The sequence below is a fragment of the Leuciscus leuciscus genome (genome assembly GCF_965113295.1).
Source record: "Leuciscus leuciscus genome assembly, chromosome: 7".
NCBI classification, from domain to species: Eukaryota; Metazoa; Chordata; class Actinopteri; order Cypriniformes; family Leuciscidae; genus Leuciscus; species Leuciscus leuciscus.
This window is the reverse complement of record NC_138731.1, coordinates 38,234,481-38,259,856: the sequence shown is the minus strand read 5'-3', so window position 1 is coordinate 38,259,856 and position 25,376 is coordinate 38,234,481. Positions and strand designations below refer to the sequence as shown.

Genomic DNA, 25,376 nt, shown 5'->3' with positions numbered 1-25,376 from the left:
ATAATACTGCATAGTTTTGGATAATAATTTAAATTTTTTGTTGTATAGTTCGATCATGTTTTTCTAAAAGTAGTGGTAAGTGAGTTAAAGATTTAATAGGTTGTAAATAAAAATGTTAAAATAAAAATAGGTTAGATAAAAAAAAATATTATACAGTGATGATTTATGAGTTATAATTTGCGTATGTGTTCTCATTTCTATGCCTTTCTGTATCTACAATTGTCATTATTTTGGGATACAAATATAGGTAGCCAGCTAGTCAAACCTGTATGGATAGGGATAAAGAAATCTAAATGACTGTGCTATAATTTTATTAGAATCATAAATGCATTGTTCTACCCATTTATTGTAATTCTATGTACATGAAAAGTAAATAAAATTATGATAAAACTGATTACTGTTATTCTGTATTTTTTAATCTCTTAAGGGCATTATTATGTCCGCTTCTTTACTAATATTGAATGACCTCCATCTTTATCTAAACTTGTAATTGATGAGAATATTTTGTTGAATCTTTAATCCCATTATTTTCATACAGAATTTTCTAGTTTGACTGTGAAGACCGAAGAAGAGGAAGAAACCTACAGCACATCACTTAATTTACCTGAGAAGTCAAAAACACTTGAACTCAAGCCAGAGCAAAAACGTTTTTCTAGTTTGTTGGAAAGGAAAAAGGAGAAACCTGTATTTGAGTCCAAGCTTACACCTGTGGAAGTTACTGTTGGAGAGTCAGTTAGGTTTACTGTCACAGTATCTGGTTTGCCAAAGCCAAAAGTTCAGTGGTTCTACAATGGAAGAGTTATCACTTCTTCATCAGTTTATAAGTTTGTAGAGGAGAGAGATGAGTACACTTTAATAATAACACAAGTAAAGAAAGAGTACGAGGGAGAGTACTCTTGTACCGCCAGTAATAGATTTGGCCAAACCACCTGCAAGACAATATTAAAGGTACAAGTGAGTCAATTATCAGCAGCAGAAAAGTGGGTGGAACAAATGTTTAAAATACCAGGGCAACCACCATGCTTTACCACACAAATTCAACCTGTGCAGTGTGCAGAGGGCAGTGAGGTGAAATTTCAGTATAGAGTTACTGGTACTCCACTTCCTGATGTTCAGTGGTTTAAAGGTAATTTTCTAATTAAATCAAGCCAGATCTGTTCTGTTGTAAGTAACCCAGATGGCTCTGGCTTTCTTATCATGAATAACATCAAACAGAAAGACAGTGGACTCTACACATGCAAGGCTGTCAATCCTTTTGGGGAGGCAAGCTGCAGTGCTGAGTTGATAGTATTCCACAAAAAAGTCTCTGTATTTCACAAACAGCAATTAGTTCAAGAGCAAAAAAGTTATAAAGTGTCCATGAAAGAGGAAGCCACTGAATCACGTTTGTACAGTGTGAGCCTACCTGGACAGGCAGGTGCTAGTTTGCAGGGAGACCATCAGGTAATTTATACCATTGGCACAGAAGATAGGCAAATGGTAGCGAGCGAGCAGGTTGACACTCTGCATGACTTGGATGTTTCCATTGCAACTATGCACAGGGAGCAGGTGACTCATCAAGCTGCTGTGTTGGAGTCTCATGAAGTGCAGGAGAGAGTAATATCTGCTTCAGTTCAGCCAGAACCAGTGGTAGCAATCCCTTTGAAACAGCTCCAGATGGCTACTATGACCTCGGCAGTTCAAGAACGCCAAGGCTTCACAGAACAGCACTTTGAACGAATCAAAAGTCCAGAGGTTACAGAGCTGGAAATTGCAAAAGAGCACCCCTCACAAATAATGTCTGCCATAACTGAGAGTGTAACTCCACTGACAATTGTCAAAGCTGAGCCATTATCAACCAGAGAAACAGAACAGATCAAGGCATCTCCTGAGCCCAAGTATCCAATATCAAGTCACCAAGTTGAGTCAAAACTCCCAATTGTTAAAGAACATTCACAGGTTATACCGCATACTCAGCAGGAAAAAGGCTACCAGGTTAAAGAGGGAGTTAAAATTCTTTACAGTGCAGTTTCAACGGAGAAACAACAGATCACAGAAGGTCACACTAAAGAACTGTCAACTCAAGAATCTACCTTTCTGACAACACTGAAGAAAGAGCCACCAGAACCAGTTGTCCTTTCAGTTAGTGAGACTGCTCAAACTTTAGCAAAAGAACAGAGGTTATCAATGCACAGACCAGTTGAGGAGACTGCATCTCTAGTCAAAGACAGTGCATTTAAATCAGCTCTCGTTGCTGAGGAAAAGCATCAGCTACAAGCTGATCAGTCAAGTTTGATCCCAGGTTTAGAAAGTGCCATTTCAGTGCAGTCCCAGAGAGAAGAAGAACAAGTTCTACATTTACAGGTCATCACAGATCAGGATATTCTTCCATCTGAAGGCAGGTTCAGCAGTGAGAAACCAGTCCAAGGCAAGGCAGATGCTCAAAAAAGTCCTGTTCTTAAGCACACAGTGTCAGTGGATTTACAGCAGACAGTGACATGCGAGGAGTCATCTCAGTTTTCAGCAGAAAAAACAGAACTTTTCATTCATCCTGGTAAAGAAGCTCCTGCTCCTTTGCATCTTCAGGCCATTCATTTAGAAAATACGTTGACAAAAGAAGGGATAATCTCAATGGAAAAAACAGATAAACAGATTGCAGTACAGAGACAGGAAAAAGCTCGTTATCATGCTGCAAGCACAGAAGAGAAAAGAGAGCATACTGCTGATTATTGTAAAGATCTTGATGTGTCTGTTAAAGGCATGCAGTCTGAAATCAGAAAAGAACCCAAACCTGAAAGTATTCTTCAAGTCTTTTCAGAGCCAGTGCCGTTACCGAAGGAAACTCCTTTTGTAAGTGATGTTAAACAGCAGCGTGCCCTAGTTCAGAAAGAAGATCACTGGAATATTGTGCATGTGACATCTGTGTCAGAGAGTCAGGATATAGAGGAGGGACACACAGAGAATATAGGAACAATTGAGAAATTTGTGTCTAAAAGCAAAGTTGAACCCAAAATCCCATCTGAATTAATTTATGTAGAAGAAAAGGCTATCTCAACAGAGAGTAGTATTGCTCTTGTGGCCACTGAACAAGACTTTGCAGTTCAAATTCAGGAAGGACAGTCTGTTAGACAGTCAGTATTAATGGAAGAAAAGCGAGTAATCAAAGCGGAGTTATCTGAGGATATCACAAAATCTGAAACAACCACAGCAGTTGTCAGTGAGCAAAAGATGGGTACCGTTTTAGTGTCAGAGGCAAGAGAGAGCCAAACACTACCCAAAGAGCTCACTTTTGTTATTGCGCCTCCAAAACCACATTCATTGGACATTAAATACCAGTTAAAAAGTACTCTTGCAACTGCTGTTGCTCTTGACCAACCTTTGATCCTGGCAGATGTAGTGGAGAGTTTAGGAGCTGTAGAAATTCATGAGGTAAAAGAAAGGAGAGAACCCAAATTTGTCATGTTCACTTATCTTATTACAAGTGCAAGTGCCCCACTTGAAATTACAATTGCTTTTGAAGGAGATTATCCCCAGACTGCTGATCTCAGAAGTGAACTTCAAGCTGCTTTCTACTCTATTGTCTATCGAGAGCAACAGGTTCTGACCTCAGAGCAGCCAGGCACAATGCAAATCAGCAGGCCCCAAAGATTACAGGTTACTAAGGCTTCTACAAAAGAATTGCTTTCACCTGTGGTGGAGATGGTAAGAATGACAGAAAATGTAGAGCCTTTCACATCATCAAATATTCAATCTGCAACTGTAAAAACTGAAGCCAAAGCCTCTTTTCAGTCTGTAACAGCTAAAGAGCAAGCTTTTGTGCAACAGTCAACTATTCATGTGGCAAGTGAATCAAAAATTGAGATTCAACAGTCTATCCAAGTTGAGCAACAAGAAACCAGATCTGTGACAGTAAAAGGGCATGGGAGGGATGTAGGGGCTGCAGGTATGACAACTGAACCTGTTTTGGGGCCTTTTTCAAATGAACGGTCCACTGAAGTCATATTTCAGAGAGAGGAAAGGGAGGAATATATAACTGAAGCATTTATGAAATTAGAGAAAGAAGTTGTTAGAGAGGGTTACCCAATTTTTGAAAGCTCGTTGGAGGATATTATAATAGAGGAACATTCAGAGGCCAAATTTTCATTGACTATTAGACATGTGAAGAAAGTGAATTGGCTTTTTAATGGAAAATCTATTAAGTCTGGCAAAGAGTTCAAGTGTTCCATAGACCATGACACTTACACACTAGAAATCAGCAAGGTTATGAAGGATCATCAAGGAGAATATACCTGTGAGGCTGTAGGTGATGCTGGCAAGACCTCAACGTCCTCCCACCTCACTGTGGTCTTAAGAGGTTGGAATTATGGGATTATTTTGTCACCACATGACTAACTCTTGCCATTCATAGCTAAAATAGACACACTTCATCAGACGTGCTTTCTCAGTATCTCCACACCAACTAATAGTATAGATCTTTGTTTCATATGAAAATACCTTCGTAATGCCTTCCGCTCTGATCTTGTTCACAATGCTGCGATTTTGCCACCATTTTCACATCACTGAAATGTTAGCATGTCTTCACTTCTTCACACCAACTCTTAACCCGTTGGATCTTTCAGTGTCATTCCAACATTCATCTCCTTCACTCCTGCAGTATTTTCCACTTTTTTTGTATTCACCTCTGTAAATTGGTCATGAAATACTCCATTGTTTTTCATTGTTTCATCAGTCATTGAGCACCTCATTCTTGATCTTTTTTGCATGCATGCTAGGATGTCAAGTCTTTTTCACTCTTCATGGAATTTGTTTTTCTCTCCCTCATAGCGAGATCACCATTACTCTTCACAGTCACTCCTGGAATGCTTTTTTTTTTACTCCATTACAGTAACCACAGAAATTGGCACTTTTTGAAAATACAATATCTATAAATTTTATAGATGCTAGAATGTACCTAAATGGTTACATTTAACCTATTGAACTTTTTTAGTAAACGTTTTTGTAAAACATTTCAGGTGTTTGAAAGTGCCAATCAGTGGTTTCTGCTTTTCATTCTCACACTTATTACTTGTTAGCGGACATGTTAAATATAATGTATTAATTTGCTTTTTATCTGTGTGCACAATTTAGTGCCACCTGTTTTTAGGCAGAAAATTCAAAATCTGGAGGTCAATGTTGGCAGTCCTGCAAAGTTCGAATGCGAAATTGAGGAGGCTCCAGGTGTGACCTTCAAGTGGTTCAAGTCTGGTTCTGAGCTCAGACATACTGACAAATGCAGAATTATCAGCTTTCATCACACCTCATCCCTGGAGATCTTTAGCCCATCAGTTGCTGACAGTGGAGAATTTACATGCAAAGCATCAAACCGCCATGGAAGTGACAGCTGCTCTGCTAAACTAAGTGTGACAGGTAAGACAAATATAACTTTCTTATTGTCTATTGGTTGTCTTGAAATATTTAACTCTGGAGCTGACATGCTTTGTGTTTGATACTTTGTTGGCAAAGTTGTTTATATCTTCTTATTGATATCTTCTTTTTGTAGAGATTTTCCCACCAGAGTTTGTATCAAAGCCTGATTCGATGACTTTATTTGTGGACAAGCAAGCAAAATTTCAGTGTGTTATTTCTGGTTCTGACCCAATGAATGTTGTCTGGCATAAAGACAATATTGCCATTTCAAATGATGATCACTGCAAAGCATCCTCTGACAAGAACAAGTATTTTCTTGAAATCTTGAATCTACAACAAAGTGATCAGGGAACATACCTTTGCAAAGCTTCAAACAGTGTCGGTACAGCTACATGCTTCTCTGAACTGAGGGTTGTAGACAAACCCAACTTTGTGAAGAGCTTTGAGTCAATCACTATTGCTGTGGGAAACCCACTACGTCTTGAATGTCATATAGATGAAGACATTGGTGTTTCTATCATCTGGATGAGAGATGGCAAGAAACTCCATACCACAATGGACTGTAAACTAGCTTTTGAAGAAAAAATAGCCTGTCTTGAAATTCAAAAGGCCAAACTCAAAGATACAGGTACATATACCTGTACTGCTGCCAATGATGCAGGAAGCACCAGTTGCTCTTCTAGTGTGACAGTGCAAGGTAAGACTTTCAGATTAATGCCCTTGGTAGATGCAGTATTTGAAACAAATCTGCATGACTGGGTATTAATTTCTCTCAGTGTGAGCAGATTAGTGTATTTGCATTGCTTAGATGGATGTCACAAAGCTTAAGCATCAGTTGATGCTGCTCTTCTTTGCCATATTAAGTATTACAGCTTATTTTCATGGTGCTGCTTCACATGTCTCTTATATTTACCTGTTGAAGTTGTCTTTTCTTAACTTGTCTTTTTCTTTCAAACAAATCAAAAATCTTTTTCCCCCTTTGCATTTTAATCCGTAGAACCTCCAGTCTTTGTTAAAAGGCTAGAGCCTAAGATCTTATGGAAACAAGGAATGTCATCACGTCTGTCGTGCACTGTCAAAGGATCGCCTGAACTCCATGTGACTTGGTTTTTGAATGACAAACCGCTTAGTTCCTCTGAAAAACAAAAAATCACATTTAAGGCCGGCCAAGCCACTCTTGAGATTATTGAATTGTCTGAGTCTGACAGTGGAAATTACTCTTGTGAAGTGATGAATGAGGCTGGCTGTGAAAGCTGCAGCTCTCAAGTAACTGTAAAAGGTAATACTCAAGATTCTTACCTTCTGATTAATGCTCATTATATTGAGTTATAATATAACATAAACTCTTATTGTTTTTATTATTCTTAGAACCTCCTGCATTTAAAAAGGAGTTGCAAATGGTGGAGGTAGTCAAAGGGTGCACAGCTCAGCTTGAATGTGAAGTTACAGGCACTGCTCCATTTGAGGTGACCTGGTTTAAGAACAAAAACCCAGTTTCCTCTGACAAGAAGTACAGTATTGTTTCAAAGGACTCAGTTGCATATTTGGAAATCAAATCTTTTGAAAGTGCAGATGTTGGAGATTATCAGTGCTGTATTTCCAATGATGTTGGTAAAATATCTACAAAAGCAGTGGCCAAATTGAGAGGTTGGTACAATCAATTTCAATGGCCTAAAAAAATTGCTTTGTTGTTGTTAATGTTTTATTTAATGTGAAAATGTATCTGCCCTTTTTTATGCAGACCCACCATCCTTTGTAAAGAAGGTTGAGAACACCACTGCAGTTTTAGGCAGTGCTGTGAAACTGCAAGGAGCTCTTAAGGGTTCTGCTCCTATCACAGTTCAGTGGTTTAAAGACTCAGAGTTAGTCAGAGATGATGATCCTAATATTACCACAAGTTTTGAAAACAGCATCACTATTCTGGCAATAGCAAATGTGGCCATTAACCATGGGGGTAAATATACTTGTCAAGCTGAAAATGAGGCCGGAAAACAAAAGTGTGATGCCACTGTTTCAGTTCAAGGTTAGAATTAAACCATAAACATATCACTATTTAGCATTATATTATTTTGTAGTATTTTCTTCTTCCTCCTCCTCTTCTTCTTCTTCTTCTTCTTCTTCTTCTTCTTCTTCTTCTTAATTGATTGGTTGATTGGTTTATTAATAGATTTATTTCATTTTTGTTAAAGAACCAGCTAGATTTGTTGAGAAACCTCCATCCATCAGTGTAACAGCAGGTGACTCTGCAACTCTTGAGTGCAAAGTTTCAGGAAGTCCAGATCTCAAAGTAAAATGGTTCAGAGATGGAAAAGAGATGACAGGAAGTCGAAAATACAAAATCTCCTTCAAAGACAATGTGGCAGTCTTGAAAATCCTCTCGGCAGAGCGAGGAGATAGCTGTGAATACAAAATTGAAGTTTCTAATCGGGTTGGAAAAGAGCAGTGTTCTTGTTCAGTCATTGTTCTTGGTTAGTTGTCTTCTTCCTAAATTATCTTTCAGTTGGTTGTTTGTGTGTATGTGTGTGTTATTTTAACTATAGTGTTTTACTTCTTTTGAGCAGATAAAATAATACCTCCGACATTCACAAAAACACTTAAAAAGGTAGATGGTAATGTTGGGGGTAGTATTCAAATGGAATGCAAAGTGTCAGGATCCCAGCCTATAAAAATATCTTGGTTCAAAGAGGGAAAGGACATTACAACTGGAACAAAATATACAACTGAAATGCAGGAAAGTACTGCCACACTGAAAATAACAGATTTAGAGACATCAGATGCTGGGGTTTTCACCTGCCATGCAACTAATGCTGCAGGACACAGTGAAACAAGTGGAACTGTTTCTGTTAAAGGTTAGAATAATAGATCCCATTTTATAATTTTTGTATTTGTTTGCTGTCAACTTGAAATGTGGTTGTTAAAATAATCTCTTTCCCCCACCCTTTCAAATTAACTTTAGAACCCCCAGTCTTCTCTTTGAAACCTCAAAGCCAAGATGTTATACCAGGAACTACAGTTGTCCTAAAAGCTGCGTTCACTGGAACTGCACCTTTTATTATTAAGTGGTTCAGAGAAGACAAAGAAATGTTAACTGGAGGAACTTGTTTCATCAAGAAAGAAGCCAACTCAAGTTCACTGGAGCTGCACTCTGTGAAGCCACATCAGTCTGCAAAATACACTTGCCAAGTTTCTAACGATGCTGGAAGGGTCTCATGCACAGCCACCTTATTTGTGAAAGGTGCCTTTTCTTACTCTTGATGATATTTTTAGATCAATTTTTTTACAGAATGACTCTTTAGTTATTTTATTCATCTTAATGTGTCATTTTCTTTTTATAGAACCTCCAAAATTTGCGATGAAGCTTGAATTGACTAAACTAGTATTGAATGGGAGTCTTGCAACTTTGGAATGTAAAGTGACTGGCAGCCCAGAGATCAATATTAGATGGTATAAGAATGAGACTGAATTTAGCTCAAATGATAAATACCAAATGGCCTTCACCGACTCAGTTGCTACACTAAAGATTTCCAATTGCTGTGTTGAAGACAGTGGAGATTATATCTGCCAAGCATCAAGTGAAGCTGGCAGTGATAGATGCAGTTGCTTGGTTACAGTCAAAGGTTTGTTTGAAGTTAATCATCTTACTTTTCAAGGATGTTTAAGTCATTTCCTGTTGGTTAAAACAGTTCTCAATTAGCCAATTGGTGCTTTCTTATCTCAGAACCTCCCGAATTTGTGAAACCCTTTGAATCCAAAGAAATTGTTAAAGGCACAGATGTTGTGTTGGAAGGAACTGTGTCAGGCTCAGCTCCCTGTGAGATTTCCTGTTTCAAAGACTCAAAGCAGATCCGAAATGATAGAAGACACATAATAAGCCTGACAAATGATGTAACAGCTCTTCAGATTTTGAAATTTGAACCTGGGGATGTCGGCAAATATCAGTGCACTGTAGCAAATGAAGTTGGACAAACCTCTTGTGATTTTCATATTACGATGAAAGGTTAGTAAGTCCAGGGAATTCTTGGAATATTTTTTTTTTCTTTCTGTGAAAGTAAAAAGCTTGTGAACATTGGCCTAACATCATCTTGCATTTGATAATCTTCAATTAGAGCCACCATCATTTGTGATGAAGATGGATAATACAAATGTCCTCCTCGGTGGTGAGGTTTCCTTGCAGTGTGTTTTGAAAGGGTCATTGCCTATGACCATCTCTTGGATGAAAGATGACCATGAGATCAAGGAATCTGAGCATGTTCAGATATCTTTTGAGAACCGGACTGCAGTGGTACACATTTCTAGTGTGCAGTTAAAACTTGGTGGAAAGTACACTTGCCATGCTCAGAATGAAGCTGGTAGTCAGAAATGTACAGCAGTACTGGCAGTAAAAGGTGTGTAGTAATTTATAGTTTAAGACTATAAACAATATTTATAGAATTGCTTGTTTTCTTGTTTCAATGTTTTTACATTGTTCTTATCAATTGAAATTTGTAATCATCTGTTTTCCTTCAGCGTTATTTTTCAGTTATCGTATCATAGCTCTTTTTGATTTAGAGCTATTTTCATGTATTTATACATATTTTATTGTAATTACAGAGCCTGCAAACATCACAGAGCAAGCCAAGTCTGTCAGTGTTACAGTAGGTGATCCTGCCACTCTAGAGTGCAGGTACTCTGGTTCTAAAGTTCTTAAAGCAAAATGGCTAAAGGATGGCAAAGAGCTGACATCAGGGAAAAAATACAAAGTACAGAGCACAGATACAAGCTCCATGTTAAAAATTCTTTCTTCTGAGAAGAATGATGATGGAGAATATATATTTGAGATTTCAAATGATGCTGGAAGCAGCAGTTGTGAGGCAGTTGTAACTGTTTTAGGTTAGTATGTTAGAAAAAAAAAAGGAAGTTATTATTGGAAGTTTTAGATCAACATTTCAGATCAATTTTAGATTAAAACTGTCTTATTTTCTATTCACTTTAACAGATCAAATAATCAAGCCTTCCTTCACAAGAAAATTGAAGGAAATGGAGAGTATAAAAGGATCTTTTACACAGTTGGAGTGTCTGGTCTCTGGATCTCTTCCCATAACTGTTACGTGGTTCAAGGAAAATAAGGAAATAGAGACAGATGAGAAGCACAAATGCATGTTCTTTGAGAATGCGGCATCTTTGGAAATCAGTCGTCTTGATAGTTCAGACAGTGGAAATTACACTTGTATCGCTAAAAACCAAGCAGGCACTGTTCAGTGTTCTGGCATGCTGAAAATTAAAGGTTTGCAATTACCCTTGACTTTTATGAGTGACGATTTGATTTGTTAGTTTCAGTAAATTTATTATGCTTTTTAGTAAAATGTATCTTCCTTTAATATGTAATCTTAAATCTCCCTCTTGCAAGCAGAACCTCCATCAATAATTGAGAAGCCTGAATCACAAGACGTTATACCAGGATCCAAAGTGCAGTTTAATGTTCTTGTGTCTGGAACGCCACCAATGACCATTAAATGGTTTAAGGATAAGAAAGAAGTTTCATCAGGAATTGACTGTTCAGTTCAGAAAAATGACACTTCCAGCTCACTTGAGCTCTTTTTTGCAAAGCCTTCAGACTCTGGAAACTATGTCTGTGAAATAAGTAATGATGTTGGATCAGATACTTGCCAAGCGATGCTCTTCGTTAAAGGTTTTCACTAAAATTACTTTAAAAAAATGTTATTGAACCTTTGTTAAATGCTTAAAATAAGTACTTGATTTCATTTCATTTCATTTCATTTTTTTCAGAACCCCCCAAATTTACCCGCAAACCTGAAAAAATAACAGTGGTAAAACCAGGCCAGTTGGTAGTTTTTGAATGCCATATTACAGGCACTCCAGAGATAGACACCTACTGGTTCAGAGATGGTAATGAAATAAGTCCAAGCGACAAGCATAAAATTACTTTTGTTGATTTTCTTGCACGGCTTGAGATAAATAGCAGTGATATCAAAGACAGTGGAGTGTACTACTGTGAAGCCCGGAATGAGGCGGGCAGTGAGAGCTGTAGTATGGAACTAAGAGTGAAAGGTTAGTATATAGTGCAATTCATAGGCATTTCAGTGTTTTGTTATGGTTCTTTTAAAATGTCTATAGCCAGACCATAGAACTGTTTTATACCAAGTTTTTTTCATTTTTCAGAGCCACCCGTTCTTGTCAAGCCATTGAGTCCTCTTGAGGTTGTGAATGGCTCAAATGCATATTTTGAATGTCAGGTAAAAGGCACAGCTCCTTTTGAGGTGACTTGGCAAAAAGATTTAAAGGATATCAAATCAAGCCTTAAACATGTAGTTTTGCAGAAGAATGGCTCTATAATGACTCTTGATGTACAGAAATGTGATGCTTTAGATGTTGGAGAATATCAGTGCATTGTAGCAAATGAAATTGGGAGTTGTTCAAGTCAGACTACACTCAGCATAAAAGGTTAGCTTTGAGTTTGTTTGATATCAATTTTATATATTATTTTATCTCTCTTGACCTTGTTTAACATATTTTGCACTTCCTATCAGAGCCTCCATCGTTTGTGGAGAGGATTGAGAATGTTGTCACAGTTCTTGGAAAAAAGGTTGAGTTTAAATGTGTTGTAAGAGGATCACCTCCTCTATCCATACAATGGCAGAAAGATGAAAACTGGATTTTGGAGGATCCTGCAATTGAGAGGGCATTTGTGAACAATATTGCCACTTTGAAAATCCCTGTGTGTGAGTCAATCCACAGTGGAAAATACACCTGTCAGGCTGTGAATGAGGCGGGGCAAGAGAAGTGTTTTGCTACACTTGTAGTGCAAGGTTGGTTATTTTTGCAAGTGCTTTTTGTAGCTGTCCATCCTAAAGACTTGCTATTATAAATATAATTGTTATGTTATCCCCAGAGCCACCTCAGATAATTGAAAAACCAGACGTGATTAATGTCACTACTGGAGATCCAGTAAGCTTCGAGTGCAAAGTTATGGGTTCTCCTGAGCTGAAAGTCAAATGGAGTAAAGATGGCAAGGAAGTGATGCCTTCAAGACAACACAGCCTTAGCTTCATCAATAATGTCAGCCAACTTAAAATTCAGTCTGTCCAATTAGAAGACAAAGGAACTTATGTGTTTGAGGTCTCCAACCACATCAGTGCCTGCCAGTGCAAAGTGACTTTAAATGTGCTAGGTTAGTGTTCCTTCATGATTAATGGAATAACTAGTATTAGTTGAATTGTAGTGATATTTATGATATTTACTTTCTTTGTTTTTATCAGAGCAAATAATACCCCCATCCTTCATCAAACCTTTGATGGAGATGGAGGAAATTCTGAGCACAAATGTCCAAATCGGATGTAAAATATCAGGCTCACTCCCCATAACTGTGGAGTGGATGAAGGACGGAACTAAACTGTCAGGAAGAACCAAACATAAACTTCTTCAGCATGACAACAGGGTGTCTTTGGAAATTGAGTGTTTAGAGAAAACTGACACTGGAATGTACACTTGTAAAATAACAAACAAAGCGGGCAGTTGTGAATGCAGTGGTACACTGAGAGTGAAAGGTCAGATGGCTTTTTTAGGATTTAGTAGTATATTTCATTACCCTAAGATCTCTGATGGCTGCCGGTTTCTTAACAGATGTATTTGTCTTTCTTTCCCATCAATTATTTAGAGCCACCAAGCTTTGTGCTGGTTCCAGAATCACAGGCTGTCATACCAAATACCACTGTTCGCTTTAAGAGTACATTTAAGGGAACACCTCCCTTCACAGTGAAATGGTTCAAGGATGACACTGAGCTGATTTGTGGACCTTCCTGTTTTACTGGCCTGGAGGGCCTCTCAAGCTTCCTAGATCTTTTTGTGGTTGGAATATCACACAGTGGAACTTACTCTTGTCAAATAAGCAATGATGCTGGTACCGCTAAATGCACCACAACCTTGTTGGTTAAAGGTTGGACATCTTTTAAAGTACCCTTATTGACACTCTTCATTATCATTCTTTTTTTAATGCTTCACCATTTGTATTTTCTTGTCTCGCTTACATAAACTGTCTGTCTGCCTTTCACCGTCATCTTACTGTTCATCATGACGCTTTACTCCCTTTCAGCCATCATCTGCCATCTTCTTAAAACCATCTTCAGTGCTCCATTTTATATGTTACATTATTCATTATGATAACATGTTGTAATTTTGGTTTTACAGAACCTCCAGAGTTTGTACAGAAACTGCCAGCTGCAAAAGTCATAAAGATGGGAGAGCCACTACAGCTTGAATGCAAAGTTACTGGCACAGCTCCTCTGAAAATAAGCTGGTACAAAAATGATGCCATACTCAGTGATGGTGGCAACTTGAGAATGACTTTCGATAACTCTGTGGCAGTCCTTGAAATTTTCAAGTCCAGCTTTGAGGACAATGGAGTCTACACTTGTGAAGTCCAGAATGATGCTGGAACTAAGAGTTGCAGTACCACACTCACAGTGAAAGGTTAGACGGTGGATGGATCTTTCACTCACTAGTTTAATGCTTATGCCTTTATTAGCATGAGAATTAACTAACATGGGCTATATATTTCAGATGTGTTATTTTAGGATAATTTTATGTGTTTTATTTTACATGTTAATATTTAGGTTTATTTTAGTTGTTATTAATTTTTTGTTAGTAATTTGTGTACTTCAACTTAGTTTGCTAAGGCAACATATACATTTTTGTTTACTTGTAAATTTTAATTTAATTTAATATTAATATTTGATATTTCAGCTTTATTAATCGTTTTAGTTCTAGTTAATGATAATAGATATTATCTATTTATTTAATTAACCTTTTATTGATTTTAATATGCATAAGCGTAATAATTTGAATTACTTTCTTGTAGAACCACCAACTTTCCACAAAGTCCCAACACCAGTTGAGGGGCTGAAAGGCAAAGATGGCAGTCTTAACTGTGAGCTGAAAGGCTCAGCTCCTTTTGAGATAACCTGGTTTAAAGATCAAAAACAGTTAAAAGAGAGTAGAAAGTATAAATTTGTGTCTGAAGGATGCTCTGCAACTCTCCACATCCTTGGAATGGAAGTATCAGATGCAGGAGAATATGAGTGCAAAGCATCAAATATTGTTGGAAGTGATTCCTGCCAGTGCACTGTAAAGTTAAGAGGTCAGTAAGATAGGAGTTTAAAGTAGTAAATACTTGTTTTACACTTTAGTTTTCTGACTCTCTGATTACCATCTTCCTGACATTCAGAACCACCAGCGTTTGTGAAGAAATTATCCAATATGACAGCCATGTCTGGTGAAGAGGTGATTTTGTTGGCAACAGTCAAAGGTTCGCAGCCTATGACTGTGTCTTGGGTTCAGGATAAAGACCACATTCTCAGAGATGGTGACAACAGGAAAATTACATTTGAGAATAATCAGGTCACTCTTAAGATATTTAAAGCTGAATCTACCACTGCTGGAAAATATACATGTCAGCTCAAAAATGATGCTGGAGTAGCTGAATGCACAGCGAACTTAACAGTCCTAGGTTTGTAAGAATAATATTTTCCCTCTCAAGTACATTTCATCTTTTAAAATTAATTGAACTGTGCAAATTATCTTAATGACGCTTCTAAATTTCTAGAACCTGCAGCAATTGTGGATAAGACAGAGTCAATCAGTGTAACCGCTGGTGAAACCGCAGCCTTAGAATGTACTGTATCTGGAACTCCAGAACTTAAGCCAAAATGGTTCAAGAATGGTGTGGAGCTGTCTTCAGGTAGAAAATACAAAATCACCTTCTCAAAAATGATCTCCAGTCTTAAGCTATTGTCAACAGAGAAAAGTGATACTGGAGAATACACATTCGAGATCAAGAATGAAGTTGGCAGTGATAGCTGCAAAATGGACCTCACTGTTTTGGGTCAGTAATGTTAAAAATTCTTGTATTTAATATTTGTTACAGTCTTATGCAGCCAAAAGTTGAGTGTTGTTTTTGGTCAAACAGACAAAATCGTCCCTCCTTCGTTCTCACGAAGACTGAAGGACACACAGAATATTGTTGGAAAATCTATTGAAATGGACTGTAAAGCTTCAGGGTCTGCACCTCTCACTATCTCTTGGTACCATGATGAAGAGGAGATTAAAAGTGGGCCGAACTATGAGATTACATTTGCTGAGAATACCTGCACATTGAAATTGCCAACTCTGAAACTTTCAGATTCTGGCACATATAAATGTAAAGCAGTAAACAGTGCAGGAACTGCAGATACATCTGCTTCCTTAATAATTAAAGGTTAGTGTTTGACTGTAGAATAATTTATGATAACTGATAAATGTAAATCTATTGGTTAAACCACATTTCACAACCTTCTCCATGTCATATTTGCTACAGAACCCCCCTCTTTTGTGACCACACCTCAACCGGTGGAAACCCTCCCAGGCACAAATGTCACCTTTACAGCAACCGTTCAAGGAAGTACCCCAATGAAACTGAAATGGTTTAGAGGCAGTGAGGAAGTAGTGTCTGGGAGAAGCTGTGAGATTGCTTTAAGAGGAGATAAAGCAATTCTAGAGCTCTACAACATTGATAAATCTCATGCTGGCGAGTACACTTGCCAGATCATAAATGATGCTGGGAAGGAAAACTGTCCTGTGAACCTTTTTGTTAAAGGTTAGTTTTAATTTAGTTAATATATGAGTAACAATTTCCTGTATACTTGTTATAGCAGAACTTTGTGTTTCACATATTATGTCATTTTTATTCAGAGGCTGCATGCTTTGTCAAGAAGCTAAAGAACCTCTCTGTTGAAATGGGCAAGTCACTGATACTTGAATGCACATATGCGGGAAGCCCAAAGATTCTTGTGAAATGGCATAAAGATGAACAGGAAATTTACTCCTCTTACAAGTACAACATTACGACCACTGAGAACTCCTGCATCCTGGAGTGTCTAAACAGTGATAAAGAGGCTGCTGGAAAATACACTTGTGAGGTTTCTAATGATGCTGGACACGACACTTGTGAAGCAGCAGTGTCCATTTTAGGTTTGTTTCTGGGTAGATGTGCTCAATATAAGCTACTGTGAGACAATATAAAAATGTGCATGCTTGTCTTTATGGAATATATATGTTTTGTCACTTTTAGAACCACCTTTCTTTATTGAGAGTTTGGAGCCTATGGAAGTCACTGCAGGTGATGCAGTTTGTCTGAAATGCCAGATTGGTGGCACTCCTGAAATTAAAGTGTCATGGTTCAAGGCAGATGGCAAAGTGCGTTCTTCTCCAACCTGCAAGATGGAGTTCTTCAAAGGCACTGCCTGCCTGAAACTAGCTAAAGTTGCCAAATCTGACATTGGTGAATACACATGTAAGGCAGAAAACAGCATAGGATCTGCCTCTTGCAGCTGCCACGTAACTGTACAAGGTGATGCAAATTTCTTTCTAAAGCTCTGAATCTGTCTCTTAAAGATTCACCTGCACTGTGTAACCACTATCAATGTATTTTGCTTAATGTTTTGCTTTCCAGATGTGAAAACACCACCTTCTTTCCCTAAAAAGATTACTAGCATTACACAAATTGAAGGGCAGCCTGTCCAATTTGAGTGTCGTGTTGCAGGATCCTCTCCTATGGAGGTCTCTTGGCTCAAAGATGGTGAAGCTCTTAGGAGCAATTCAGAATACACAATGTCTTTTGATGATAACTCTGCTATCCTAAAGATAGCCAAGGGTGAAATGAGACATTCTGGTGAATACACCTGTGTTGCTACTAATAGTGTTGGAACTGCTTCTTGTAGAGCCAAGCTCACGCTTCAAGGTTTGCTTATCTCTTTCATATTGTTCTCTGATTAAATTAGTTTCATGTGTTATGAAACGCACTGAAATGGATCTTAACATATCTATACAATTGTACTGTTGTCTCTATTTAACTCCACAGAGCCAAGATATCCACCTGTGTTTGATAAAAAGCTCATACCCGTGGATGTGACAGTGGGAGATACTGTCGAACTGGAATGCCACATGACGGGATCATTGCCTATAAAAGTTACTTGGTCCAAGGATCACAAGGACATCCGTACTGGGGGCAATTATAAGATATCGTGTGTGGATAACACCCCTCATTTAACAATTTTGAAGGCTGATAAAGCAGACTCCGGTCGTTATTCTTGCCATGCTAGTAATGATATTGGGAAGGACTCTTGTTCCACAGAGGTTTCTGTGAAAGGTATTTGGTCACTGCTTTTCGGTGTGACTATGTCTTCATTGTCTTTATTGTCTTAGGTCTGACCTTGTGGTGCTTTATTTCTTTTACTTTTGTGTCTTCCATTCTTCATGCTTTTGCTTTTGTAATGTTTTTCTTTGCTTACAATATGTCAACAGGTGGCACTGTTGAGCATCTTTCACAAATTCTTTAGTTTTGGTATATACATTTAGATAGAAGTACCACTTTTGTCTATCATATATGTCCTGTCTAACAACACCTCTTTTTATTGTTCCTATAGAACGCAAAATTCCACCTAGTTTTACCAAAAAGCCTTCAGCAACTATTGAGGACACTGAGGGCAAAATGGTGAAGATTGAGGGTCGTGTTGCTGGATCACAGCCACTGACTGTCAACTGGTATAAAGATGGAAGAGAAATCTTCTCCTCTGACTGTTATGATGTAACCTTCAAGAGCAGCCTGGCTGTCCTGTGCATCAAAAAATCTCAACTGTCAGATAGTGGCACATATATGTGCAAAGTCTCCAATGAAGCTGGCACTGCCTCTTATGAAGTGTCAGTTCAGATTACAGGTATACTGCTGGTTTCTACGTCAAGTTCTTCTTATTTCCATTGTCTTGTTATAAATGTGCTATTCCTTACATAAAATACTGTGACAGTGCCGTGGTACAGAAGGTAATTCCATGGTACTAAATTGAATTATTCTTGGAAGTACCTTGGTAAATACTATTGTAGTCCCATAGTACTTTCTTGTAAAATATGTATGTAATACATAAAATGTGAAATGTCCCTTTTATAAATGACTTTTTTTTTCTGAATACAGAGCAAAAGGTACCACCAAGCTTTGACTTGCCTCTTAAACCAGTGACTGTGACTGAGGGTGAGACACTTACCCTCAGCTGCCATGTACGTGGATCTCCTCCTCTAAAGATTCAGTGGATGAAGGACAGACAGGATCTTTCATCATCTGCAAACACTAAGATCACATTTGTTGATGGCACTGCCACATTGCAGATGGTTCGTGTATCTAAGACAGATACTGGAGATTATCTCTGCAAAGCAACCAATGAGGCTGGTAGTGAGTTCTGCAAGTCAAAAGTCACTATCAAAGGTATTTTCTTCTGTGTGTAAGAAAAATAATGGTTTTATCATTCTTGGTAATTCTTTCTTTTTTGGCTGCTTTTATATTCCTTAGATTGTTTTATTTTATTTGCTTTATCCTAACCTTTCCATTATGTTGGCTATTTGCCAATATTAGAATATTCGAGTAATTATTAATCTTTCATTAATCTATTTCTGTCTTCTGTTTTTTTTTTTTTCTTTATCTGGCAACAGATTACTTTTGTCAGGCTAAGTATATGCTTGTTGCTTACAAACAGGTCTCAGTGATTGTTTTGGCAAAATCTGCTTCTTTGCAAATGTTTCATTGCCATTCTTATTCTTCCTGCAGCTGTGCTTTTTGAAAAAGTTCAACAGATGAGCTTGAGTTTTTGTTGTCTGAAATGATTTAAGCCTGGTTCTTGAATATCTGTAGCTAAAAAATGTATGTATCTCACTGCAAAATTCCTTTAAAAGTTTCAGAGAAGCCAGGAGCACCTGCCCCGGCACAGGCGGCACCTTCACCTCCACAAGCAGTTAAAAAGTTGGACAACTTGTTCTTTATTGAGGTGCCAAAGAGTGTCCATATCATTGAGAGTAAGTGATGCTCCTTTTCCTTTTCATGGCTGGACTGTATTGAAATGTAGAAGAAAGTGTTATTGACACTTTTATGTTTTTACAGAAGGTACAGCTACCTTCATTGCTAAAGTTGGTGGCGACCCCATTCCCAATGTGAAATGGATGAAGGGCAAATGGAGGCAGATGACTCATGGTGGTCGCATCAGTATTGAACAAAAGGGCCAAGAGGCCAAGATGGAGATTAAAGAGGTGACCAAATCTGACACTGGCCAGTACAGATGTGTTGCTTCAAACAAACATGGAGAAATTGAGTGCAGCACAGACTTGAATGTTGATGAGAAGAAAGAGACGTCTTTAGAAGTGGTCAAACTCAAGAAGTAAGTGTGTGTCAAATTGCAAACCATCTCCAAGGACCCAAGGAAATTAGTTAGACATTTTAATTTAAAATAAATTAATAAAAGGCTAAATTTGTAATAAATACATAGGTTGCTATTACAGCTGCACCATTTGAGTTTAAGTTGATTTTTTTAAATGATGCAATTGTGCAATTGTGCCATGGACCAGTGGGGGTCACGTCCCCCAACTTTGTGAAATAACTAGTAAACTATACAAGATTGGCCAAATTATTTTTATTTTTTTTACAGGACTCCATCAAAGCAGAAAAGCCCTAAAGAGGACAAGGATATTGACATTGTTGAGCTGCTTAGAAATGTTGATCCCAAGGAGTATGAGAAATATGCTCGCATGTATGGCATCACAGACTACCGGGGCCTCCTTCAAGCTATTGAGTTTCTGAAGAGGGAAAAAGAACAAGAAAGTGGAAGACCAGTAAGATTGAGTCAGATAACAGTACAACAGCATCAGTTCCTTTGGGTGATAAAACCAAGCACATTGATTCTGTATCAATTTATGATACATTACCTAATTATCTCCCTGGCACATTTTAGTGTCTTTCCAAACAAAGTGCACTGCAACCTTAACCTTTGTTATCAAAAATGTCAATTGATTCATGATAATACTCATTTTAATTGATACATCTTAATAGTTTAGCTTAAATATACTATCTCAAAGAATATGGTCAAAGAAGGCATTTAGTGACACCTTTCAGGAACTCAACTTTCAAGCCAGGAATGAAAGTAAATTATATTAATTGTTTCACTGCTTGGATTTATTATATTACAGGAAGTGGAAAGTGGTGCAAGAGAGTCTGAGGAAGATTTGGCTAAACTTGTTGCTGATTTGCAAAAGAGGATGGAACAAACAGAGGTTTGAAATCTAATTTTCTAATTTGTATTAAATAAGTTCTTTCAGACAGCAAAAATGCTTGAATATCATTGTATTATATAACAGACTTGTTTCACAACCAGCTCTTACAATGGTGGCTACTAGAGTTTTGCCTAGAATTTCCATTTATAGAGTGTTAATGTGTTCTTTTGTTTTCTATGCAGCCTGTCACTGTGGTACGTGATATCACAGACCAGACAACTGCTGTTAAGAAGGAAGCTGTGTTTGAATGTGAGATCAAGATTAATTACCCCGAAATCACACTGTCCTGGTACAAAGGAACCCAAAAACTTGACGGTGGTGACAAGTATGACATCAAAATTGTGGGTGATCGTCACATCTTAAAGATCAAGGATTGCCAGACCAGAGATGAAGGCAATTATCGTATTGTGTGTGGCCCACATATCTCCAGTGCCAAACTGACAGTGCTGGGTATGTAGCAACATCATTTCCTTTTAGTGAATGCAAAACTTTATAACTAGATTTTATACTGTATGTTTTTAAAAATTGACCCTTATTTTTTTGCAGAGGCTGAAGTGGAACAGCGAATGCAGGATGTGGCTGGTAAGGAAGGCCAGACTTGTACATTGACATGCCAGTTCTCTGAACCTAATGTAAAAACCCAGTGGTTTAAAAATGGGAAGCTTTTAGAGCCTCATGGCAGATATACATTTGCTGTGGCCAATTACACTCAGAAGCTCTCAATCAAAGATGTTAGACCTGAAGACCAAGGAGAATATACCTGCAAATATAAAAATCTTGAAACGACTGCAAATCTTTGGATTGAAGGTTTGTATAGATTCACTGAACTGTCAGACTTATGATTACTGTAAATTATGCCATCTACTAACCTCTTCTTTCATCATCTGACTACTTCTTCTTCACCTCTTATGGAAAAAGAACTCTTCTTATTTTAAATGCCAGGGATATTTTGTCTTCACATTTTCCTGGCTTTCTTTAAAAGCAAATCTTAACAGACTGTATTAGAAAAAAAAAAGGTTCCACATCAGATTCAGTCCTAATCATCCACCTTGCGTTATCTTTTTCTCCTCAGAAATTGAAATAGAAAGTGTACCTTATGGTAAGTATGTGACACTTTTTCAAGTTTTTTTTTTAACACCTATAGTGCACATTGACAGATTATTTCACATAGTCCATTAATTTATATAAGTAAATTTAAGAATGTTAAATGACACTCACACAGACATCCCGGATACATCAATAAAAGTGCCTGAGGCATCTGCATTAACCATTGAAGGTAAGGTTGGGATTTTATAAAAAGTACTTCTAAAAATAAATAAATCCTTATCCTTAAAATAAGAGACAGTTACTCACACACTTATTATTTTCAAAAAGCTGAATCTTCCACGGAATATTACCATTATGAAGAAAAAATGGAAACGCAAGGTAAAACTGCATTATTATAAGAATTAAACTAACTTTTTCACATCATCCTTTTAATATAGTATCATTCACTAAAATTGACAAAAATCAATTAACCATTCATCTGTTCAACATAAAAAAAAAAAATACAAAAGAATAACATGATTGTGAGTTTTTTTTTTTTTTTTTTTTTTTTTTTTTTTACATCTTGCGTGAAATAACCAAATAACGTCAATATTTGAAGTATTCTTCTTTTGACACGTGTAACAACATTTTACTATTCACCAGAGTATGTGACCTGGACAGAGGAGAGTGTTGTAGAGGAAATATCAGTCACAGGTATTACTGAGAGCTTTTGGGTCAACAAATATAATTCACCATGTTGTTCTAACCCCTTTTCCTCTTTTGTGTGCTCACATATTGTTATATCTGTGTCGTATGTATTTCTGACATTCATATAATGTTTTTATCTCCCTTTGTCTTCACCATGCCTTCACAATGTCTCATTAAGTTGTATTTTATGTGTTGTTTATAGTGTGTCATCATACAATCATATGTAACTTTACCAACTTAAATCTTTTTAAACAGATTTATTTTAAGATTTTGTGTTGTCATATTTTCTCCAATGCCAGTTATTATTGTAATTATTACGATTATCCTAAGGACTTTCTTTGTCTCATCAGGCCAAAGGGTCCCGATCGAAGAGGCTGTCAGTAGAAAAACTTTGGGAATGAGAGAGGTGGCTCCAACAACAGGTACTGAAAGAGAAAACAGCTCACTGCTTTACTACTTGTTGGCAAACATGCTTGCATTATCTTCACATTTGTCATGTTTATGGGTGTGTTTGTAAATTTGTGTTGACTTTCACATCCTTAGTTATGTTGTGTCATCAATGTTATGTGCTGTCAATGTTTTTGATATTCATGGTCACTCTCAAAGCTGAAGCTACTAGTCTTGATATTATAGAGTAATTGTTCTTAATATTCTCAAAGAATTCGAGGAACCTGAGCCATCTAAACCAGTGGAGCTAAAAACTGAAGTACATGTGAAAGGTATGCAAATATCTGTCTAATGTTCTCCAGTGTTTTAATCATTTTCTTTTTGTTTAAAGAGCACTTTATAAACGTTCTTCTAATTCTGTCTGTGATGTCAATATTCTGTTGTAGTGTAATTGTTTTTTGTTTGTGTTTTTGTCTAATTGAATATTCTTACAACATCTGTAATACTTTTTTGTCCAAAAAGCCAAAAAGCCTGTGGAAGAAATAGTTACTGCAGTTACAGTGCCAGAGCCAATTGAACGGCCCACTGCAAAAGGTATGCAAAGAACACACCGTTTTTTCCTGTTCTGTGTCATATTACCTGGTTATTAATGTGTGCATATACACCTCTTATGCATATACACCTCTTATGCTGATAAAGTCCTTTTTTACGCCCTCTTGTGAATGTAGACATTTTGCTTCAATGTCTGTTTATATATGTTAATGCATAAATGTTTTGTGAACAAATTGACAAAATCAGATATGATCATCTCAATTCTTTCCTTGTTTTATATCTGGTGTCTTTATTGATGTCAAGTCTTCTTGTTCTTTTCTTATTGCATGCAAACAGCAAATCTTGTGTCTGTCCATTTTTAGTTATCTTGTTGTCTTTTTCTCTGTTTGATGTATGATTTTAACTGCTTCACACTGCTGTTTTCATTCATTTCTCAACTCTTTTGAAACACTACAAATGTACTAATACCAAAATATTTGTTATATGAAGAAGTGTCACAGCCAGCAGCACCTGTAGCTCCTGTGGCTCCTGCACCTAAACCTGAAGAGCCTAAAGCTACACCAGTAGCTGAGCCCAAACTAGAACCAAAATCCAAGATTGAACTTAAGCCTGAGCCTGAGGCTAAGCCTTCTCCTGTGAAGAAGCCTGAGTCACCTCCAGCTAAAGGTACTGTTAATTGCTTATGCTTCATGTTGTTTGTTCATGTTCTTGTCTACAAGATTTTTATATACCGTCTTTGTTGTTGCAATTGTCCAGTTTCCATTAGAAAATGCATTGAATGCGACACTGTGTGTTGTTTGACGTGCTTGTAAACAAATCATTGCATGTTCTTTAAAGTTATTGTGGAGGAAAAGAAACCAAAACCACCAATTCAAGAGCCACTAAAGAAAGTGCCAACTAAACCTGAGGAAGTCATTGCAGTTCCAATTGAAAAACCTCTAAAGAAAGGTATTGAGTCACTTTTTTTTCTTTTGTGTGTGTGTTCTTAATTTACTAGCCACCCTCTTATGAAGAACACATGACGTACAGTGGCTTTTGTTTGTCAATGTCTTTGTCCTGCGATTAATGTTGTTTTTTGGTACACGCTTATTATTGTATGCTGTATATTGCTTCTTGTCCTGCTTCCATTAGGAAGCATGTTTTTTTTGTGCCATTGTATGTTCTTTGACATGCTTATGAAAATAAATCTTTAAACAATATAATGCATGTTCTTTAAAGTTCTTGTGGAGGAAAAGAAACCAAAACTACCAATTCAAGAACCACTAAAGAAATTGCCTGCTAAACCTGATGAAGCCATTGAGGTTTTAATTGAAGAACCTCCAAAGAAAGGTATTGACTCACTTTGTTTTCTTTTGTATGTGTGTCCTTTATTAACTATCCACATTCTTATGAGGAAAACATACTTACAGTGGCTTTTGTTTATGCCAGTATCTTTGTCCTGCAATATTATTGTTTTCCGATGTATACTTATTTTTACTGTTCATTGCTTCTTGTCCAGCTTCCATTAGGAAGCATGTTATATGTGAGACTGTGAGTGCTTTGATGTGCTTATGAAAACAAATCTTTAAACAATACAATGCATGTCCTTTAAAGTTATTGTGGAGGAAAAGAAACCAAAACCTCCAATTCAAGAACCACTAAAGAAAGTGCCAGCTAAACCTGATGAAGCCATTGCCGTTTTAATTGAAGAACCTCCAAAAAAAGGTATATACTTACTTTTTGTATGTAGGGCTATTTCTTTATTAACTTGCCACACTCTTATGAGGAACACATAAGACTGTGGCTTTTGTTTGTCATTGTCTTTGTCCTGCAATATTATTTGGTTGAACTTATTATGGCATATTGTTCATTTCTAATGCTTTATGTTGTCTGAGTTTATTTTTTAAGGGCTTTTCATATACATGTCTTTATGGTTGCAATTGTCCTGCTTCCATTAGGAAGCATATTTTATGTGACACTGTTTTTTTTATGTGTGCCTATGGAATTAATCTTAAAACAATACAATGCATGTTCTTTAAAGTTCTTGTTGAAGAAAAGAAACCAAAACCAACTATTCAAGAACCACCAAAGAAAGTGCCAGCTAAACCTGACCAAGCCATTGCAGCAGAAGAACCTCCAAAGAAAGGTATAGAGATATAGGTTTTGTATGTAGGGATATTTTTTGTTTTCTTTGTATTTCTTTATTAACTAGCCACACTCTT

At 37.2% G+C, this 25,376-nt stretch overlaps 1 protein-coding gene across 1 annotated transcript in view; it reads left to right on the top strand.

Moving 5' to 3' along the window:
• Nucleotides 1–25,376, top strand: part of ttn.2 (titin, tandem duplicate 2) — a 174,752-nt gene that overhangs the window by 42,315 nt on the left and 107,061 nt on the right. The window contains exons 43-93 of the mRNA XM_082176625.1: nucleotides 539–4,333; nucleotides 5,107–5,385; nucleotides 5,519–6,082; nucleotides 6,383–6,664; nucleotides 6,754–7,032; nucleotides 7,127–7,408; nucleotides 7,575–7,853; nucleotides 7,947–8,234; nucleotides 8,342–8,620; nucleotides 8,721–9,002; nucleotides 9,104–9,382; nucleotides 9,492–9,770; nucleotides 9,976–10,254; nucleotides 10,361–10,648; nucleotides 10,775–11,053; nucleotides 11,152–11,433; nucleotides 11,545–11,826; nucleotides 11,913–12,191; nucleotides 12,275–12,553; nucleotides 12,642–12,929; nucleotides 13,040–13,318; nucleotides 13,570–13,851; nucleotides 14,240–14,518; nucleotides 14,606–14,887; nucleotides 14,984–15,262; nucleotides 15,347–15,634; nucleotides 15,734–16,012; nucleotides 16,108–16,386; nucleotides 16,487–16,765; nucleotides 16,868–17,155; nucleotides 17,276–17,563; nucleotides 17,841–18,131; nucleotides 18,383–18,670; nucleotides 19,135–19,254; nucleotides 19,340–19,613; nucleotides 19,881–20,064; nucleotides 20,419–20,502; nucleotides 20,685–20,952; nucleotides 21,049–21,084; nucleotides 21,575–21,601; nucleotides 21,725–21,778; nucleotides 21,877–21,927; nucleotides 22,192–22,242; nucleotides 22,587–22,658; nucleotides 22,896–22,955; nucleotides 23,146–23,217; nucleotides 23,665–23,841; nucleotides 24,013–24,123; nucleotides 24,394–24,504; nucleotides 24,769–24,879; nucleotides 25,196–25,300. Coding sequence (XP_082032751.1) covers nucleotides 539–4,333; nucleotides 5,107–5,385; nucleotides 5,519–6,082; nucleotides 6,383–6,664; nucleotides 6,754–7,032; nucleotides 7,127–7,408; nucleotides 7,575–7,853; nucleotides 7,947–8,234; nucleotides 8,342–8,620; nucleotides 8,721–9,002; nucleotides 9,104–9,382; nucleotides 9,492–9,770; nucleotides 9,976–10,254; nucleotides 10,361–10,648; nucleotides 10,775–11,053; nucleotides 11,152–11,433; nucleotides 11,545–11,826; nucleotides 11,913–12,191; nucleotides 12,275–12,553; nucleotides 12,642–12,929; nucleotides 13,040–13,318; nucleotides 13,570–13,851; nucleotides 14,240–14,518; nucleotides 14,606–14,887; nucleotides 14,984–15,262; nucleotides 15,347–15,634; nucleotides 15,734–16,012; nucleotides 16,108–16,386; nucleotides 16,487–16,765; nucleotides 16,868–17,155; nucleotides 17,276–17,563; nucleotides 17,841–18,131; nucleotides 18,383–18,670; nucleotides 19,135–19,254; nucleotides 19,340–19,613; nucleotides 19,881–20,064; nucleotides 20,419–20,502; nucleotides 20,685–20,952; nucleotides 21,049–21,084; nucleotides 21,575–21,601; nucleotides 21,725–21,778; nucleotides 21,877–21,927; nucleotides 22,192–22,242; nucleotides 22,587–22,658; nucleotides 22,896–22,955; nucleotides 23,146–23,217; nucleotides 23,665–23,841; nucleotides 24,013–24,123; nucleotides 24,394–24,504; nucleotides 24,769–24,879; nucleotides 25,196–25,300 — 15,072 coding nt within the window. The remainder of the gene's footprint in view (nucleotides 1–538; nucleotides 4,334–5,106; nucleotides 5,386–5,518; nucleotides 6,083–6,382; nucleotides 6,665–6,753; nucleotides 7,033–7,126; nucleotides 7,409–7,574; nucleotides 7,854–7,946; nucleotides 8,235–8,341; nucleotides 8,621–8,720; nucleotides 9,003–9,103; nucleotides 9,383–9,491; nucleotides 9,771–9,975; nucleotides 10,255–10,360; nucleotides 10,649–10,774; nucleotides 11,054–11,151; nucleotides 11,434–11,544; nucleotides 11,827–11,912; nucleotides 12,192–12,274; nucleotides 12,554–12,641; nucleotides 12,930–13,039; nucleotides 13,319–13,569; nucleotides 13,852–14,239; nucleotides 14,519–14,605; nucleotides 14,888–14,983; nucleotides 15,263–15,346; nucleotides 15,635–15,733; nucleotides 16,013–16,107; nucleotides 16,387–16,486; nucleotides 16,766–16,867; nucleotides 17,156–17,275; nucleotides 17,564–17,840; nucleotides 18,132–18,382; nucleotides 18,671–19,134; nucleotides 19,255–19,339; nucleotides 19,614–19,880; nucleotides 20,065–20,418; nucleotides 20,503–20,684; nucleotides 20,953–21,048; nucleotides 21,085–21,574; nucleotides 21,602–21,724; nucleotides 21,779–21,876; nucleotides 21,928–22,191; nucleotides 22,243–22,586; nucleotides 22,659–22,895; nucleotides 22,956–23,145; nucleotides 23,218–23,664; nucleotides 23,842–24,012; nucleotides 24,124–24,393; nucleotides 24,505–24,768; nucleotides 24,880–25,195; nucleotides 25,301–25,376) is intronic.